Source organism: Notolabrus celidotus, chromosome 2 (assembly GCF_009762535.1).
Source record: "Notolabrus celidotus isolate fNotCel1 chromosome 2, fNotCel1.pri, whole genome shotgun sequence".
Classification (NCBI taxonomy): Eukaryota; Metazoa; Chordata; class Actinopteri; order Labriformes; family Labridae; genus Notolabrus; species Notolabrus celidotus.
Window position 1 is genome coordinate 14,789,785 of NC_048273.1, and position 19,617 is coordinate 14,809,401.

Genomic DNA, 19,617 nt, shown 5'->3' on the forward strand with positions numbered 1-19,617 from the left:
TCTGTTCTATTCTATTCTATACTATTGCCTCAAAGGCTACAAATTATAATATATAATAATAAATATCCTGCAGGCGACTCTGGGTTCGCTGCTGTTATTTAAGAAGAAGCTTCATGTTTAAATTGTAATATCAAATAAGACTGGCTTATTTGGATTTCAATTAATCAGTAAAAATGCAATATATAAAGGTTCAGTTCAAAAATGTATCATTCCAATTCGACATAAAATTGGTGCAATCACTCCTGTTCTGTAATTAATCATATTGAATAGAAAATTAATCAATTATGCAAGGTTCACGTGCATATGGGATTGTGTATGTTGCAGTAGCTTTAAGGTCTATTTGTGTGCTTTGTGGCTAAAGAGAGAGAAATAATACTTCCACATCGAGATTCTATTTTATTGATCTTGGAAAACGCAGCTGACTAAATAATCCCACCATTTTGTCTTCATTGGTGAATAACAGCTATCAATTTCTTGTTCTTTTGTAAAAATCAATTATCAACTGCTAAGCCAACATTGAGAAGAAGTCATCAAATGCTCAGAACTGAAGTTTGATAATGTGCACGAGTCTATAATGACATGATAAACTGCCGAGGACCAGGCAAGAAGGGCTGCTAATGTAATTAATTGGGGGGGGGGGGGTTGAACTTTTACTTTGACAGTTTTATTTTGCTGGCGTCGAAAGCGTCTGACAGCTGACTGCAATGACCAATCAAATGTTTTAAGTACATCCAGATTCCCTTTATCTTTAAATAAGTCGTACAGAAGTATATTGATAACCTGTATGAAAAAAAGGATTTGCACAACTTCCTGACTAAACGGTTAAAACATTGCTTGGGTGTCAAAAGTAAGTTTTTATTCATCTATTTATTTCTTTTTATTTTACCTTTATTTTACCAGGTAAGTAATTAAGAACAAATTCCAGTGACGACCTGGCAAAAGGCACAGCCTTTTGAGGGGTAAAGGGTCAGGGATAACAGTAGCCTAATGATAAAACAAACACAAGGGTAAAAACAAAAAGACAAGTTAAACATGACAGGACAGAACAGAGCATGAGAAAGTTCCTGAAGGCTGATTTTGAGATGCAGTGGACCAGATTTAAAGTTTTCTGTAAATTCTTCCAGTCTGTGGGCACAGCAGACTGAAATGATGACTGACCTATTACTGTATGTGTTTTTGGGATTGTCAGCAGGATAAGGTTGGCTGAGCGTGTGTTGTAAGTGGCAGGCGCAGATTGTAACAGGCTACATTGATAGGGAGGTGACAGTCCAAGGAGAGTTTTGTGTATTAGCATGTACCAGTGTATTTCACGGCGGGTGTGTAAGGATGGCCAGTTTACAGAGGAGTAGCCTATGAAGTTGCTTCCTATAGTGCAGCAGTGTAAAAAAATGCACAAGGTCCTATTATGAAACCTGTCAGGTGTATTTTTTGCAGTTGGAAAAGTATAATTTCAATATGGAGGAAAGAAGTCGTAAAGCTACTACTGTGCAGACGCGGGCACTCCTACGCCTTCAGTCTCCCTCCTCTGCTCATTGGTCCATTCAGCATCTTCAGCACCACGCAGCTGAACAGCGACACTCAGCCATGCAGCCTTCATCAGATGAGGATGCCGAGTGGCGGATATGCTGCCCTGCACGGCTACAGTGACAGTGTTCATCATCAGATGTGTTTTTCAGCCTTAACGCCATTGTTTCATCAGGTTATAACAGATGTTGACGGTCGTTTTATTCGCTGCTCATTTTTTCCATCGTCTTCATCGGAAACGACCCGGCTGTGTCGTGTAACCCTGCAGGAGAAAGCTGTTTTTCCCGTCACAGATGCTCCAGTGTTCAGCTTATTTTACCGGCTTCTCCTCCCGTCGAGTCGGCAGGTATGACGGGCAGTAACGCCGCTTCGGTTACAGGCAACAGCAGCAGCAGCAGCAGCAGCGTCTCATGTACAACAGTGCCGCATCGACAAGCCTCAACGCCCGACCACCGGGTCCCCCTGCCGGCGTCCCGGTGTCCGCCGGTCCCCCGACGCCTCTTATGACATGACAGCTCGGGCAAGGAAGAAGAGGATCAAAGGTTACGGGCTGGGGTCCGAGCAGGAGCGCAGACGGGTCGGATCCTTGAGAAGGGGACACACGGGAACACTGCACTGTTTGTGGATACTCTAACACCTACATCAAAGATTCATGTGATACTTTTTAATCCTTACAAGTTGAGTCAGAGCGTGGGGTTAGCTCTAGATCAACGTCCCTGGCGCGTTTGTGTGACAACAGGGGACAGAGAGGGACTGAACTTGGATCCTAGTCTCACTGGACCCACCTGTCCCCCATCCTGAAGCCTTACAGTGTCTCTGATTCGGGCCTGCAGAGGGGTAGCACCCACCTTTGCCTTACAGTTTCCTCTGATGCACGGCCTCATAGTTCTGGTTCTGGTCCAGTCCCGGTCAGCAGTGCTGCTCCACAGGCCCGCCAGGCTCACTTGGCTGCTCCTGACCATCACCTTTACCTGCACCGCCATGGGCTGCATCCAGAGTATAGCCTGTAACAAGTCCCGGATCAAAAGAGAGAACATCGTGGTGTATGACCTGTCTGCCACCATAGACCACTGCCCCACTGTCATCGAGGAGAACTCGCCCATAGTGCTGCGGTACAAGACGCCCTATTTCAAAGCCTCCGCGCGGATTGTGATGCCCCCAATCCCGCGCAACGAGACCTGGGTGGTGGGCTGGATCCAGGCGTGCACCCAGATGGAATTTTACAACACCTATGGAGACGTCGGCATGTGAGTTCACACCTCTGACACCTGCGTCCCCATAACACCCATGTGACGTCAGAAACAAGAAATGTGTGCGTAGGTCGAGGGTCTACATGGAATCTCTTAAAGTGTGTGTCCACGCTTGTGCCTCACACTGAGCTGCACAGAGGAGCATTTGTGCACGCAGCAGGTTAACTGTGCCTGTCAGCCTCCTTCATTCAAACGCCCACCGACAGATTCTGTTCCTGTGACTTTGGCACCTAAATAGAAAAGCTGCTATTAAAGGAGCTAAACAACAGTCGATGCTTTCACACTCAATAGAGACATGTCCTCCCCCACAACCCCACCACACACGCACACTCATATATGTTATCTGGAAGGCATGTGAGGGGGTGTCTAATCCGGCTGGGTTTAGGTTAGGGAGTGGGTGGATGAAGGGGTGAGAGGATGGGGTTTAGGGTGGTGTGGTAGCTGTTTAGGCTTATAAGCACAACACATGGAAGAGGGCCACCAGATGACAAAAACTGCTGGGCACAACAAAGAGATGATGATAATCCTTTGCTGACACACTGAACCACTAGATATCATTTACAGGCGGCTGCTGTCACTGTAAGCTTGAGATTCATTTTAAAACATGTCTGAAATGACCCTGCTCTTCTTTTGTTTTTCCTTAAAAAGATGTAAAAACACAACTTTTAATACCTCAGACAAGTAGATATTCAGATCATTTCAATCCAAATGAGAATTACAGTCAATTCATCAGCTAAACTGAAAAAAACCAAACAGCCATGACTCACCAATTGACTGGCAGCTTATTAGTTCCCATGAAATGTTTCATTTTTTAATTATCTGTCTGCAAAGTCTACAGAGTATCAATAATTGGTGGAAATAAAAGACCTTTAGGATTTTCAAGATCCAAAGATGCATCTTTGCATTTATTGGAATACAGAGCAGCCCCTAACCCCACAAGTAAAACAGTTAATACAGAAAAAATAGCCATAGTCACACATCTGAGAAGCTGCAACCTCAAGAAAATCATAAAATGCTCTTTGTCCATCTAATGTCCATTTTTTAATGATATATGGGAATATACCTGCAGACTAATTTGGAAAAAAGTACTGAATAAACCTTTAAAAAGGAAGAAACCATCAGTTAAAAATCTTGTTTCTGCTGAGCATTACTCAGATTTTCAGATCCTGGAGCAAACCACACCAGAAGTTTACTACTGAGGCAAACTAAAATTTGTTGGATTTCTTTGGTAGCAATAGAAAAAAGGAATGGCGCACAGTTGCCATGAACAGATTTGTTCTCTGTCTCACCCTGTCTTTCTCCTCTAAGGTCGAGCTGGGAGCTGCCTCAGCTCCGTGAAGGTCTGGTGAGAGCCATCAGCGACTCAGACGGCGTGAGCTACCCCTGGTATGGAAACACAACAGAGACGGTTACCATAGTGGGCCCCACCTCCAAGCCATCCCGTTTCATTGTTAGTATGAATGACAATTTTTACCCCAGCGTCACCTGGGCTGTGCCGGTCAGTGAATCCAACACACCCTTGCTGACAAACATTAAAAGGGACCAGAGCTTCACCACCTGGCTGGTGGCATTAAACACAACGTCAAGGGAAAAGATCCTGCTCCACACAATCAAGTGGAGGATGAGGGTGGATATCGCAGTGGATCCGTCCCTGCCTCTTGGCTCCAGGGCCAGGCTGGTGGGACGAGTGCACCAGGACCAGCCGCGGGTGCTGACCCGCATGGAGCCCATTCCTCCTAACGCCATGGGGAGGCCCAATGCCAATGACGCCCAGGTTCTGATGTGGAGGCCAAGAAGAGGGCCTCCACTTGTTGTCATACCACCTAAGTAGAGTGTAAAGAATATCTGTTTGGCTGTGTTTTTATTATGTTGTAGTGGGTCCTTTCCACTACCAAGCAAGATAATCAGAAGACAAAAAAAGACACAAACAAGGATCCATAAGCAGGCTGAGACTTGAACTGTCAATGGCACAAATCAAAGTTTTTTGTGTACAACATTTTGAGGGGACAACTGCCTTAATTCCCCAAAGCTGCCTTTGACAATGCAGAAAGTTTGATGGTTTCTTCTTCTGGTGCTGTTGAGCTGTTGGGTATCACAGCCTTCAATCCAGCCCAGCGCAACTGAGCAAAACTTTGAAAATCCACCATTACTGCTGGGATGTAACAAAAACCTGTACTGTAGCTACTCAGGCCCAGAAGTGACAGACCCTGCTTAAGAAGGTTCTTCAGCCTTAATGATGACAAAGTGCTGGCCTGCTCTGTACTGTAAAGTAAAGTGATGTATACGAGTGTAACAAAGGACAAGTGTTACTGTTTATGAGTGAAACAGGAAACTGCTGGGGGCTTATTCATTACAGACAAAGACAAGTTTAATATCAGCTGAAATGCTACTGGATGATTTGAGTGTAGTCAGAAGGCATGTGTGTACTTGTTTGTGGTTGTGTGTTTTCTATAACGGGGCTCAACGGCTGGGTCCAGGCTTGCTGCTTTGTCACACCAGACTGCCTCAAACACACACTCAAACCAACATTATACATATACTCGTGGCCTCATGCTAAAGGGAAGGAAATTTTTCAAGATGATTTAAAAACTGAAAGATTTTCAACATACGTACATCCTCAGAGCTACTTTGCGTTTTACATATCAGAGAAAATATAGAAACATGGGTTTGGTGGCATGTACAGACATACAGTTTGTACATCGAGACAAGTCTTAAATTAAGCCTTGCAGCGGGACTTTTCTTTTGCAATCACACATGGCCAGTTCATCCAAGCTGCAGAGCTTCTCTCTCCCTGCCTTTTGAAAGCCAGTGATGCCTGTGTTGATGACAGCTTTCTAAAACATGTTTTTGTGTTTTACATGTCCAATGTAATCAGATCTGTTGGGTAAGAAATGATGGAGACTCTTATTTACAAGTAAGTCCGTCCACTTGCAGTGGCAAGCAAAGCTATTTACTAAATGTTATTTAAGAGTAAAGGTTGATATGGAAGAGAAGAGTATTTATGCTCCAAGAGTTGTGTATAAAACAAAAAAACTCACTACTGCATGTCATCGTGCAGATTTTTAGGACTTTATTTGTCAAAGTTTTGAAGTATCTGTCAATGAGATTTCTGCCTCCCAACTAGAACATCATAGGTGATTGACATTTATTTTACCATCTGTCTATAAAAAGAAATGGTCTGGTCTTGCTAGCTGCTCTGTAACGTCTGTTTTAAGAGCCAGTGAAACTATAAGCTAATTGCTAACTTGTTCACATTTACAATCCAATCACGCTGTTCTGCTAGCTAAATCCATACCATGTCTATCATCTTATGTTAGCACATTAGCATGCAATCAATAATCAATTGATCATTTGATCAAACTAACACTGCCATTCCTTTATCCTTGCCAGCAGCATGGCTAAACATTCAACAGCAATATTGCTTTTCACATAAACCAAGCATCCATGTCACTCAGGATAATCAACATACTTTCTCTGTAGTTTCTTTCTGTATCTGTTTTTCCAGGGGAAAATGTTGTCTTCAAGTATCTGAGTTATTTCCCTCTGACAGCACGCTCAGGAGCCAAGCTTCAAAACTGTTAAATGTTATACTGCTGTATTACAAGTTTTAAAACATTTCAATTTGCAATTAATCTGTTACTTTTGAGACAACAAACAGTGACTCCAAAGAATGGAAGGCTAAAATTGATGTTAGCATTTAGCCACTTATTATATTATATTGTTAGCTAGGAAGTAGCTGAAGGATTATATTTACTGTTGGTAGTGTTACATAATTAAATAGGAAAGGCATTTGCTAGCATAATTCATAACTTATAGGTAAGGACCTGGCTGCCAAGCAGTTCACACTGTAATGTTAGCTAGGAAGTTAATAGCCTTAGCTTACGTTAAATATGGCCCTTTAGCCCTCCATGTATCAAAACTACATTGTTTTCAGTAGTCAAGCTACCAAGAGGCAATTATAATATAGAATCTAATTGATAATTATTTACATTTTACCCGTACATTTTACCAGTAGAAGACTGCAATACGACTTTAAAACAGCATTTAAGCCCATTTTCACACTGACCATGACATCAGAGAAAAATAGCCCTGGTTTAAAGACATGATAAACCGTTCATGGAAAGTCAATATTTATATTAATTATTAAATGTAAATTGTCGAAGCCAGGAGCACCAAAGGCAAAAATCCACTCACTTACATTGTAATGGGTGGAGGTAGAAATCCCATGGGCAGATGTCAGAAGACCTGCAAAAAGTAAGCCCAAATAATATACATGGCTTGATACCAGTATGAGTAAATAATAGGAGGAAAATTATATATACAGTATATTTATAGTTTTGTTTGTCTTGTGTTTTTTTCTTATTTGGGTGAAGTGACCCTTTAAAGATTTGTGCAGTATTTGGTTTACATATACATTCTCCTGTGCCATTATGATGTTTTACAGAATGTGTTTTTTTTATGAAGACTCACATGAAAATGAAACAAGAGTGCAGCTTAAAAAGTATTTGCATTTCTCAATCATGGTGAATATAGAAACGTTGCTTTTTGATTTCCAGAATCTTCTATATGACGTATTTCTGTTTGTACACACTCAGCACACAGTGGGCCAGTAAAACAGGGTGTGCTGAAGTGCTGAGCTGGTCTGGATGAGACAGAGATGAAGAGAGACAGAGGATGTAACCGTGTCATCTTACCCCTGCTGCTCATTACTGCTGGTGCAAACCAACCAAGCCTTCACCACACACACATTAACACAAACGTATGCACACATTTAGAATGACAATGATCAGTACTGTGATCACTGAAATAAGTGTTCTGCCTCTGTGTATCGCCCCATGTAGAGGGTGTTCACACTGGACATTTCAACAACATGCATATTGTAGCCATGACACATGAGCATTTTGTGGGGCAAACAGCAGCTGACAATCAGGGGAAACATCTGGAGCAGCACTTTGAAGTGGAAAAACTAAGAAGATGATCTTTATTGGCCTGTGATTTTACTCACTGAATTGAGGCTTTTTAGGTTGAGACAAAATGAAAGACAAATTTCCATATGTTGGCCCAATCAAAATAAATTGTAGGAAACAAATTATTTATACTTGACTACAAACTTGCAGTCTGCTGTGTGTGTATTAGGACCTCAAGTGTCTTTTACAGTAACAGATGTGCCTGAGGAGCAGAGGGCGGAGCGACACACGGCTCCTTGTGAAGAGCATGTTGTAAATCCGAATTGTTCTGCTGATTAACAGGAGCCAAATGCAGTTGCTGGTTTTAAACGGCTGGGTAAAGGGTGTTATACAGAGTTATGATACAAAGGACATGAAACTCTGGCGTGTTACAGTCCTTTCTCTCAGACTGTCTGGCTTTTGCATGCAGTGTTTTTAAACTCATTAAAAGAAATGCCAAAAATAACACTGTGTGAATTTATTCATTTCATGTAGTTTGCACTTCTATGGTGACATGCCAGGTTTTAAATTAGACAATGTACATGTGTCTATATGCAAAACTTGATCTAGAATGACACAATAGGGGGATTAAAGAAGGCAGTTAGATGGCTGTCTAATATGAGTCTGGTTCTGCTCGAGGTTTCTGCCTGTTATAAGGAAGTTTTTCCTTGCAGCTATAACTAGCTAAATACTGCGAGGTGCAATGCTTATGGTGGATTAAGATGAGATAAGATCAAGTCCTGTCAGTAAGAGGGGACTGGATCTTATCCTGTCTTGGTGTTGGGTCTTTGTTGATAATTTAACATAGAGTATGGTCTAGACCTGCTATGTTTGTAAAAGCGTCTTGAAAAAAGGTTTGTTGTGATATGGCGCTATACAAATAAGAATTGATTGATTGATAAAGTGATCCAATGACAGGCAGCAGAGACAATTAATTGATTAGAAATGTATTGAAGAACAATTTGTTACTGCAATGCTCTGCAGTCTATCTGTTGCACATCAGTAAGAATCTACAACAAGGACAGAGACTTCTGGATTTGGCAGTTCAAGATAAAAATGTGGGTGTTTTAGTGTGCAGAAGGTCTGAGAGGACACACAATAAATGCAACACAATAAAAAATTCTGAAATGTTTTTACATTTTTTGTCTTTTATAAAAGATTCACATATTGGTCATAAAATAATAAAGTTATTAATTATACCCGCTTTATCACCAATAACAGTTGCTCCAAAAGAAAAACACCGGTCAAATCATATGAAAAATTACTTTCAATGGAAATAATGCCTAACAGAGGTCTGATGTGATGAGCGTCAACAGATCAGTCTTTTCTCACCTGGCTGGGCCACATTCAGTAATGTGATTACTAATCCGAGAACCATATCCATGGATTATATCATGACATGAGCTCAGGACAAAGTGAACTAGACGTTCACCATCAATGGCTTTGAAAATTCATGTACTCCCCTCACTGATGAATGAATAAGTTACACAGACAAATCATTAAGATTCATAGATTAAATGGTGCCTATATTTACACCCAGAATTTCAAATTATACAAGGTAATCTTTACCAGGTTGTGAAAATTTCAACCTGAAAAACAACATCTTCCAAAAATTAACCCCCTAATCAAATATGTTATTTTGTTCTTTCAGCATTTTATTCATCAACCCAGATTATTTTGAATCATATAACTCTACCGGATACAGATAGACCAGTCATTCAGTAAAACGGATCTTTGACTGAGACACATATGTTATACAAGACGCCTCAGTGACAATATGTTGCCTGGCAACAAAAACGGATTCCAAAAATAGCTGAACCAAACGCAACATGAGAGCTGTAATTAAGGAAACAATACCTTATGGTCACTGTAAATCCTATATAACCACAGACTGAAGGTTCCCAGTGCATTTCGCTGTTGGGTGTTTTGCCCCATATTGTGCCTCCCAGGCAGACCTGCCTCTTCAGCTGTGTACAAACCCTGCCTCTTTACAAAGCTTGGACCCCAACTCTGGCCCCAAAGCTAACCCTAATTGCTTAATTGTGTTTTGTTCATAGATTTAGAATAAGTATCTGCTAATGGAGGGCTCATTTCTGAGAATAAATGTGCTTTCAGAGCTCAGAGTAGGAAGGGAAACACTCAAAACGATAAATACTGCAACTCTGAGGTGAACCAGTCAACAGTGTGGGTTTACTACCCTACATCTAAAACCCTTTTGTCGTAGATGTACTGCCTGTCTGCCTCTTTTGTCTTCTGCGGTAAAGGTGTGATTAACGTGTCAGTTACAGTGACTGGCAGTCAAATGGATTTTCAGTATTGATAAAAAAATCACTCAGTCCTGACGAGAAAAGTTCTCCAGATCTGGAGCTGTGGCAGCCAGGATTATCTCTACAGCGGTATTTATAGGGAAAAAAAGAGAAACAAACAATCATGTTTGGCCACAGTTTTCTTCTCTCATTGGTTATCCTTCTCAGCGGAGGCACTTTAGGTGTGTGAAACCGATCACAGCATTATGCTTGCTTATTTTCTTAACCTTCTTTTCACTCTGCTTGTCCTCCGTTACAGTGTGCTTACCTCCTCTCCTCCTACTCCCCTCCTCTCTGTTCCTGTTTGTGATCACAATATATGATAAAGACCTTTCCCCTTCTTTCTCTCCGGCTCTCTGTCCTCCTTTCCCCCCTCTACATCTTGACGCTTCCACAGGACCTCCTCCTGCTGCTGTAGTGTCAGCCGTGAGTGTCCTACGCCCTGCTGGGGTTGGGGGAGGGCTTGCCTTCATATCCATAAAGAAAAGTGGCCACTATGACCAAAATGGCCCCCATGAAGAACACACTAAGGAAGACAGGAGATGAAACTGTCAGCTGGAGAAATTGTGAGAAAGAAACTGAAAATATTATAGGAGAGGCTAAGAGAGAGAGAGAAATAAGAACTATTTTTCTACCCTGAAGGGTCGAAGTCCTGAAGCAAGAAGTACGATATCAGCGTTGACAGGATGATGGAGAGCGATGTAGCAAAGCCCTTGAGGATGTTGTCTGCATACTTGATGACCGCTGCAATGACCAGACCCCCCAGTGCCTGGAGAAACAAACACACAGACACAGATGGACTAAGGCATGACCTGTACTGGCCTACAGAGTCTGATCCAAGAAATAAGAAGACTTTTACCCCAGAGGGTTGAAAATACATTTGATGGGAGACGTGTTGAATCAGCTTAATGAGCATTACCTGCAGAGCTACGACAGTCCAGGTGACTGTGTTGTATCCCTGGAACATTCCGGACTCCCTCACTCTCTCTCCATCATATGCCAGCATTCCAAAGAGACCAAACACCAGACCAAACATTCCTGGGAACAAAACACGGAAGTATAGTAAATGAATGAGCAAACACTTTTCTGATGATGGAGCAAAAGAAACCTTTTCAAATATATTCAAAGATATGAAATTAAGTCAGTGCAACGTAACAAAGAACACAAATTTGGGGCAGCTCAAATTGAAATGAATATGAGTTTGTCAAAAATGTAAATGAAAATGTTGCAGTTTAACTCTGAATTATGCTTTCCCTGACAAAGTACACAGAGAAGAAAAGGGAAAAAACAGATAAAGAAGGAAAAAAAGTTAGAGGCTATGCTTACACAAGCTTACTATCACACATTACAAAGACACAGGCAAGCGTTGTCTACAATAGGGAAGTTCCAAAAGGGCTTCATTTCTTATTTGTTGTAAAGTAAATTTAAGTTCAGACTAATAGACTAGTCTACAGGAAAGAAAGCACTCAGGAGATGGTTAAAAAATTAGCACTATTTAAGCACACATGGATCGCAGAGTCTGCAGGTTAACAATGTCATATTGGTTTTCAAAGTGTGGCTAAAGTTAGCAGAGCTAGCACCACCAGCCTTCAGTCCTCCTTGCAGGCCAACATGCCTATGCTGGTTACGCATATACAGTACAGGTTAAACCCGACAAAGCCTATATAAAACTTAATATCCATTTACTAGATCAAAATACTGCCAAAGAGGCCATCTACTTTTAAATCACAGCTGAAAACATATTTTTATCAAAAGACCTTCCTGTAATATTGTTTTATCCACAATGTTACTTTTATTTTTAATATACTTTTATTTTTAATATACTTTTATTCGTGGTTTTCTTTTATTCACTCATTGTTTTATTTGTTTTACTGATTTTAATTGTTTTATTGTTTTAATTGCTTTGAGTAGTTTCTCTTTCACTCTTTTATTCAGCTGTTCCTCTCAAATTGTCTTGCCATGTTTTACATACTTAGTCCACTTGGTCCAGAGTTTAATAAATACATCCATCTGAAGTCGTAAACACAAAGTAATCCTTTCCATAACATAAACATAATTTACTACATTAATCCACTCCTGTATTGTGGGAGGTTCAGGAAGCAACCAGCGCCTCGTAATGGCTTTTTTACAAGCACAACTCAAAATGGCGAGCAGGTATTTATCAATGGGCCTCACCTGAAAATCTACATCTCCTAAAAGCAATGCAGTAAATTGTAGAGGCAGGTCAATATTAAATCTATTTTTTAATATTCTATTGAACTCTATCCAGACACTGGACATTCCCAGAATATATGCCAGTGGTCTGTTTCCTGAAATCCACACAGCCTCCAACACTTTGAGTCCCCTCCTGAAAAATTAGCTTTCTGCTTTGGTGTGACAAAGAAACGAATCAAACACTTCCATCCAAATTCACGCCACACCTTACAACTTATTTCAACAATGTTTGGACCTTTCAAGGGCCCAAACTGACATCTTGATAGTTTCTGTCGCTGTTTCAGCAGCCTAAAGCCCAAAAGTACGGGCTAAACTATTATATCAAATAAATAATGTGGTGCATTTGTTTGTCACTTTACTTTGACAAGATTTTGAAATTCTTGTTTGATAAATTCACCTCAACTGCATCTCCTAATTCTCTAACTTTACATTTCTTCTTTCCCTATGAAAACCACAACAACATCAACAGCAACAAAAGAAAACCTTTTTCTCTCCTCCTCCTTTTTGCAGATCTAAGCATAAGAATCTAATGCAGGTGAAAAAGCTCCGAGCACACACCCCGGAATCGCAGGAGACTTAACACATGCCTCACACACTCCAGGGTAAAAATAAACAAGACAGGAACATTCATCTCTGCTGAAAACATTTCAGAGGTAAAAAGCCCAGCTGGCGCTCTGTGCAGGGGTGAACAGAAACTGTTCAAACACACAAGAGCTTGCTTCAGAAACCTGGAGGTAGAGCCTTTTTTCATCTGTTTTCATCCCAACCTTTCACAGTGATCCCTGGATGAAGTTTAACACAACTCTTATATTGTATTGAATTAGATTTTGAATAAACAGCTGATTGACTAAAGAGTCTGATGAACACTGACCTAGCTGGATGTTTCGAACCCAGACGCTCTGTTTGCTCTCTTTGAGGATCTTCTCAAAGTAGACACCTGCAAACCCACTGGAGAAGCACGCCACCAGCACAGCTGCCACACCAACAAACTGGGAGCCTGCAGAGGGGGCCTCCTTCTCTGGGGCCGCTGCAGAGTCTGAGGGCCACTGCAAACACAAGAGAAATTATCTGGATCACAACACACTTCGTTCTTGAAAATTTGTCATTGATCTTCCATCAGTAGCTTTAAGGTAAAGTCCTGCTGACTAGCAGCACCACCCAGATGATTATTTTGGCAGTATTTGAAGCCGGTAGGTTCAAAGTTTCTGATTTATCTTATTATTTTTTTTTAAAGATAAACATATTTATAGACAACAGCCATTAACATAACAAAATAGGTGGGAAAATTACAAAGACTACAGGCCACTGAAATATGATAGTCAAGGAAATGGGTACATCTTGTGTTTGTAAGATGTCAGATGTTAGTGATTGTTTGTTTGTTTGTTTGTGTTTGTGTTTGTGTTTGTGTTTGTGTTTGTGTGTGTGTGTGTGTGTGTGTGTGTGTGTGTGTGTGTGTGTGTGTGTGTGTGTGTGTGTGTGTGTGTGTGTTTGTCAGTGTGTGTGTGCAGGTGGAAATTCTCAGTTACTCTCTGATGATGGGGCTTATGAGGTTGAATTATGGAGAGAAAGAAGAAAGAATGTATAATAATAAAAAAATAATAATTAAATTAAAGCCTGGGGGCTCTCTACCATTAATACATATCATTACTTTGTCTCTAACTTGAAGAGGATGATGATGACAATACTAATGATTGTAGTTAGTATAACGGGTCTGTTCTATTACTGTTTCATTTTTAAAAAATGTATCTATTTATTTTAAAGTTTCTGATTTAAAAGTTGAGATAGGAACAACACAAATACCCCTTTTTGAGACAATACACTCTTTTTTGGTCTTTCCTTTGAAACACAACACACTTTTGGTTGGCGTAATTTTGGCCATGATAACTCTGCCCCCAAATCCCAAAGTACTAGTTTTAGTTTATGCCCTGGAACTGACTAGGTTGAAGAAATGTAGCAGAGAATTAGACCACCTGAAATGATAGCACCTTGTACATTTGTTACAAAAAAAACAAAAAAAACAATGATGTGGCTTAATGAGATTTAGAAGCTTATTTTGAAGTAGTGAGTTACATATAGTTAAACTAATATATCAGCTATATACTGAAGTGTCTTATTAGTAGTCTAATCACTATTTTTTTTATGGTGATTTAAGCAGTTCAATTACTTTATTGTGAAGTTAACTAAAACTACAATTATTTTTTGCAACAAATGTAAATGATTTATTTTTTGTTTATGCCATCGTTTCTCAAGAGAAACTAAACCCCCTTGTTTTCTTTTACCATCACCTCTGTGAAAGATGTTACCTGGCTTATTAAGAAATCATGCAATACACCTAACTCTTATGTCATCTGGATAACAGCTTGCACATGGATGGCAGGTGTCTGACTTATGGACATAAAATCCAAAGCTGACATTCCATGTGCCTTCCCATGGATAAATGGTTCATGTATTTCACTCAATTGTGCTGCTAACACTTTCTTGTGTCTTCATTCGTTTAAAATGTAACCCCATGTTGGCCTACATTGATATCTTCATCATTCATTCACTTTTTCATTGGGACACTTTGTTGTGGTTCAACTTCAACTGTAGTGGTGTGTGAAATTTAAGGATAAGAAACTCCTTTTTAAAACACTGTCATTGGAAGCAGTTCTATATACAGTTTTGCTCATAAGTTTACACATCCTGGCAGAATTTGTGATTTTTTTGGCCATTTTTCAGAGTATTTGAATTATAAGAGAAAACATTTTTTTTCACTCATGGTTAGTGGTTGGGTGAAGCAAAATTTTTATCAAACAACTGTGTTTACTCTTTTTATATCATAAAGACAACAGAAACTACCCAAGAAACCATACATTCTGCCAGGGTATGTAAACTTATGAGCACAACTGTGTATATATATGTATATATATATATATATATATATATATATATATATATATATATATATATATATATATATATATGTATGTTTGCCCTAATTGATTGCGAAACACAGCAGAAGCAGATCCTATAAAAAAACCAGAAGTAACGTGTTTGGATGAAATAAAACACCCGGTGAATACATTTCCCTTTACAAATACATCCTCAATTATTGACTTAGATAACTCTCTGTAATGTTTAACAGAGGAGCTCAGCTCTCTCTCTGATTCCATAATCCTGGGCACCTGAAATTTATACAAAGGCATCTTCACAACTTTGCAGAGTTGTAAAAACGCGTGTGTGAGTTCCTGCATTATGTGCTGCAGTAAGCAGGAAAACGGGTGCTAATGCAAAAAGGAAAAGGTGATGATCTCTGTGCAAAGTAAGAAAAGCATTGTGACTGCACTTTTTCTTTGGATACAGACACAAATATCAGAAACAGTCTAAATAATTGTTCAGTTAAGATCCTTTCTATATGGTAGAAATATTTGGAACAAGACCCTGTTTGCTCTCCACCTTTGTACCTCCTCCATAATGCAAAACGAACCCTGCTGAGTGAGAAGTAACAGCATCAACCTTCAACAAACAGTGAGACTGAGAAGTTGTTTTAGTGCAGAGCAGGCAAATGATTTCTGAGCAGACTCATGCTGGCTTTTTAGCTTGTTCATTTGTTAGTGGGCAACATTGTTTGCAAACATATCTGCTATAGCTGTCTGTTTTACAGATTTAATAGGATTTAATTTTTAGCTGTCAGAGGGTGTGATGGATAAATTACCCTCACACTCCAGGTAGCACTGTTGAGGAGTTAACGTTCGTACCTGCCTGATCCTGCAGATTAATGAAGGTGTTTCATCATGTGCTCCACCTCTATTGTGCTTCTGTCTCAGTGTTCTGCCAGCATTCAAAACGAATAAAGTGTATCACTGACTGACTGACTGACAGATTGAGATTTTCTTTGTTTTGCCAAGGTGGAGGAGGAGGTGATCACAACTGGTGGATAATATTTCTTCAGGATTCATCAGACCTTAAATGTTTGTTTGATTTCACCTCCTTTTTTGAACCAAGTTTCTCTCTAAATCAGTCCGGAGTGAAAAAAATAAGAGAGCTGAGAATTTAAAGGTCTCTTTCCCGATTCTGTGCCCACATAAAAGGCAACATGAGTGCAAAGAGGGAGAGGGAGCAATAACTTCTTTTATATATGGTGACATTTGGCTGCATGAACCTGCCAGACTAAGAACAACAGGGCACCTTTGGCTTAGATTTCAAAATGAATGCTTTTGCCTCCTTAATGTGATCAATTCAAGTTATTGGAATTTACATAATAGCTGCCTGGAGATGGAACTGGTACTTGTAAACAGGTAGAAAATATAAAATCATTGAAACATATTTTACTTGGATCAAATGTTGACCATTCAGGGAGAGCAGAAGGTCCAATAATGAATATGAAGACACCTAAACACTTTTTAAGATTCAGTCAAAACTTCTAGAACGAGTTGTTGATAAAAGAGGGCGGCACGGCGCAGTGGTTGGCGCTGTTGCCTCATAGGAGGAATGTTCCTGGTTTGAATCCCAGCTTTCTGTGTGGAATGTGCACGTTCACCCTGTGCATGGGTTCTATTCAGCTTCTTCCTACATACAGACATGCTCATTGGCTTAACTGATGACTCTAAATTAACTGTAGCCGCAGGGTTGTTTGTTTGTTTGTTGCCTCTGTGACTGACTGGCAACCAGTTTAGGGTGTACCCGCCTCTCACCTAACTTGCACCTCTAGGCACCACCTGTCCTAATTATGATTGGATGAATGTTTTTAAACTCGTCTTATTCCACCAACAATTCCATTCAGTAATGATTTAAATCCAAATGTCAATTCCATCTGATTATGAAACTAGAGGAAAAATCTCAGCAATCTTAATTATATGATGTTACGCAGCTATTAAGAAACTCATAACCACACAATACTCAAGTTTTACAACCACAAACACTCCTTCTGGCACTTTAGGCTGCATCTCCTAACGGAGTAGGGTGTGTTCCTGTAAAGTGTGCTGTATGTTATTAGTTCTGATGGATAACAACGTATTGATTGAAGGTTACTATATCAACTATTGAGACGGTACAAAGCTGTAAAATGTTTTTCAGCTCTTGTAGAGATTTCTTAGCTTTCTCATCTCATCCTGTTTCCTCCCTGATAGATACACATCACATTTCTGAATCATTATCCAACAGAAGCCCTCTTTGATCCCTTTAAGTGGATTTCAATTAGTTGTAATTTTACAGCAGTGACTCATAAGAGAATCAAAGAGGTTCTTTGTGATTACAATCTCCTTTATATTCACTTAAAGCTGCTATAAGGAACTTTTGCTTTGTGATGGTTCTGGCTCCCCCATCTAATCTTTATGCTACTCTTGTCTTGTACATGTGCAAAAAATCACTTCCTCCTGTCTTTGCCTTGTCTGAAACCATCCCTTCAACAGCAGATACAAGCATAAATGACAACTATAAAGAAATGATCAATGTTGTCGTTGATAGTCGTTTTACTCTGTTGGTCATATGGAGACATCACTTCAGTTGGTTTTGTAACAAGCTAAAAACTCCTCACTGCAGCTTTAAAGAAACCACAGAGTAGATGGTCTGCTGCTTTCAGGAGATGGTTAACCATGTGACTTACATTCATGCAATTGTAAACAAATATAAATTTGAATTGTACCTGCACAAGAGCCACTCCAGCCATAAGAATTAACAATGAGAGCCACTGATAGATGCCAAGTCTGCGACCCAGCATGGACACGGAGAACAGCGCTGTGGTCAGGATCTTCAGCTGGTATGTCACCTGATGGAGTGAAAAGAGGGAAGAGTGATACAATCCATGAACAAGTGTATGTGCTGCTCATTGAAAGGCTCAGAGGGGCAGTATTTACTCAGGTTCCAAATCACATGCAGGTTTCAAATGATCTGGTGTACCTGGTAGGTGGCTGCGTCCAGGTTTGACAGGGCGACGTACAGCAGGTTGTTCTGCAGTGTGTAGATCCCAGAGGGGATGGCTAGCTTCAGTGTTTCTATGGGTTTATGTGCAATTTCCTGACGCAGGATGCTATTCAGAGCTCGCATGCTGTACTCTGAGGAGTGAAAAGAAGGACAAGAGCAACCTGACTAACCTGATCAAACTCAGCAAGAGGGTAAGTGCACATTTAGAATATGTATAAATGAATCTACAGCAACAACAGTCACTTTACATTCAACCTACTTTGAATACTTTTCTCGATAAGGCATGTTTGTAACTCAGTTTTTCATTGTAAAATAATAGGAATAAGATATCAAATTAAAATTCATACTATGGGCTGTTTCTACCACAAAATGTTATCATCACTGCTTCCAGCCTCTGAAATATGAGCAGCTTTTGTCTCATTGCACTGTATTCATGTGCACTCACTGTGCTCCTTGTAGACGAGCAGCACACACGTGAGGATCTTCATGACCTCGGCCACAACCACGGCGGAAGAGGCCAGGTACCGCGGGCCCTCGGCCTGCAGGGTGCGGGAGTAGCGCATGGTGAGCACCAGGGAGGTGGTCTGGAACACCAGCACGCCCAGAGAGAGGTACTTAAGTCGAGATGAGGCCATGACCACTGGTCGATGAGAGGCTAAAACAAACAGAGAAGGAAACAATTGCAATGTAATCTCAAGATAACACTGGTGTTAACTGAGAGTGAAATATAGGATTGAGAGTTTGGAGACAGAGTGTAACTCACAAAGCAAACAGAGATTGGCTCTCACCTTTCTGCCCCTCCTTCTGTGGCACTGTAAAATAACTTCACCGACGTATATATATCCGCTCCTCTACATAAAGTAAAGCACTTTAAAGGATTAAACTCCACAGTTTTCTGTCCTGATCGTCTCTCTCTCTTCCAGGCACACAGACCAGGTACTGGGGGCTCAATCCAGCTGTCAAAACAGCTCCACATCAAGTCCTGGCGTCCATTGACCCGCTGTGGATCCTGACCGTCCGCTGATCAGTGCACATTATCCTCTTCGGGTTTTCACCCCGGCTGCCTCATCATTCAGGAGCATCGCAGCACGTTTTATCATCGGCAGGAAAAGTAAACTTGTCCTTAGAGTCTACAAAGGTAAAACAAATGCATGCATGTAAGATCCTGGATGACTTCCGTGTACAGACTTCTTCCTCGTCCCTGCGTCAAAGGCTTCCGATGCGAACCAGCGCCCCCCGCTGGACTGGAAACAAACTGCACTTCTGATTCTGCATTGAACCTATGTTCAAAGACTGTAACTTCTAAAAACAGCTTTCAGCAGAAGTGGGAGAAAGTCATAGTTTTGCAAGTCTCAAGTAAGTCTCAAGTCTTTAATCCCAAGTCCAAGTCAAGTCTCAAGTAAAGACAAGACAAGTTGAGTCAAGTTTGTTTATGTATTTGCACAATTAAAAGAAAATACATACAAAAAATAGCAA

The 19,617-nt window shown here is 40.5% G+C and overlaps 2 protein-coding genes across 3 annotated transcripts; one reads left to right on the plus strand and one right to left on the minus strand.

The window, feature by feature from the left end:
* Positions 1 to 1,452: 1,452 nt before the first annotated feature.
* On the plus strand, positions 1,453 to 8,186 carry fam78bb (family with sequence similarity 78 member Bb). 2 transcript variants are annotated; one of them, XR_004633990.1, is made up of 3 exons: positions 2,213 to 2,771; positions 4,083 to 7,028; positions 7,370 to 8,186. XR_004633990.1 is itself a non-coding variant. In XM_034702066.1 (2 exons), the coding sequence occupies exons 1-2, from the start codon at positions 2,395 to 2,397 to the stop codon at positions 4,603 to 4,605; spliced, it is 900 nt and encodes a 299-aa protein (XP_034557957.1). In that variant the 5' UTR covers positions 1,453 to 2,394; the 3' UTR covers positions 4,606 to 8,186. The 2 variants fall into 2 exon arrangements, 1 of the variants encoding a protein (XP_034557957.1); XM_034702066.1 differs by having other exon boundaries at positions 1,453 to 2,771; positions 4,083 to 8,186.
* Positions 8,187 to 10,148: 1,962 nt separating this feature from the next.
* slc35a3a (solute carrier family 35 member A3a) lies at positions 10,149 to 19,366 on the minus strand. Its single transcript, XM_034675599.1, has 8 exons — positions 18,930 to 19,366; positions 18,587 to 18,796; positions 18,118 to 18,272; positions 17,864 to 17,986; positions 13,112 to 13,286; positions 10,946 to 11,064; positions 10,662 to 10,795; positions 10,149 to 10,552 (listed from the first exon to the last, which is right to left on the minus strand). The coding sequence occupies exons 2-8, from the start codon at positions 18,774 to 18,776 to the stop codon at positions 10,462 to 10,464; spliced, it is 987 nt and encodes a 328-aa protein (XP_034531490.1). The 5' UTR covers positions 18,777 to 18,796; positions 18,930 to 19,366; the 3' UTR covers positions 10,149 to 10,461.
* Between the last annotated feature and the right edge of the window lie 251 nt (positions 19,367 to 19,617).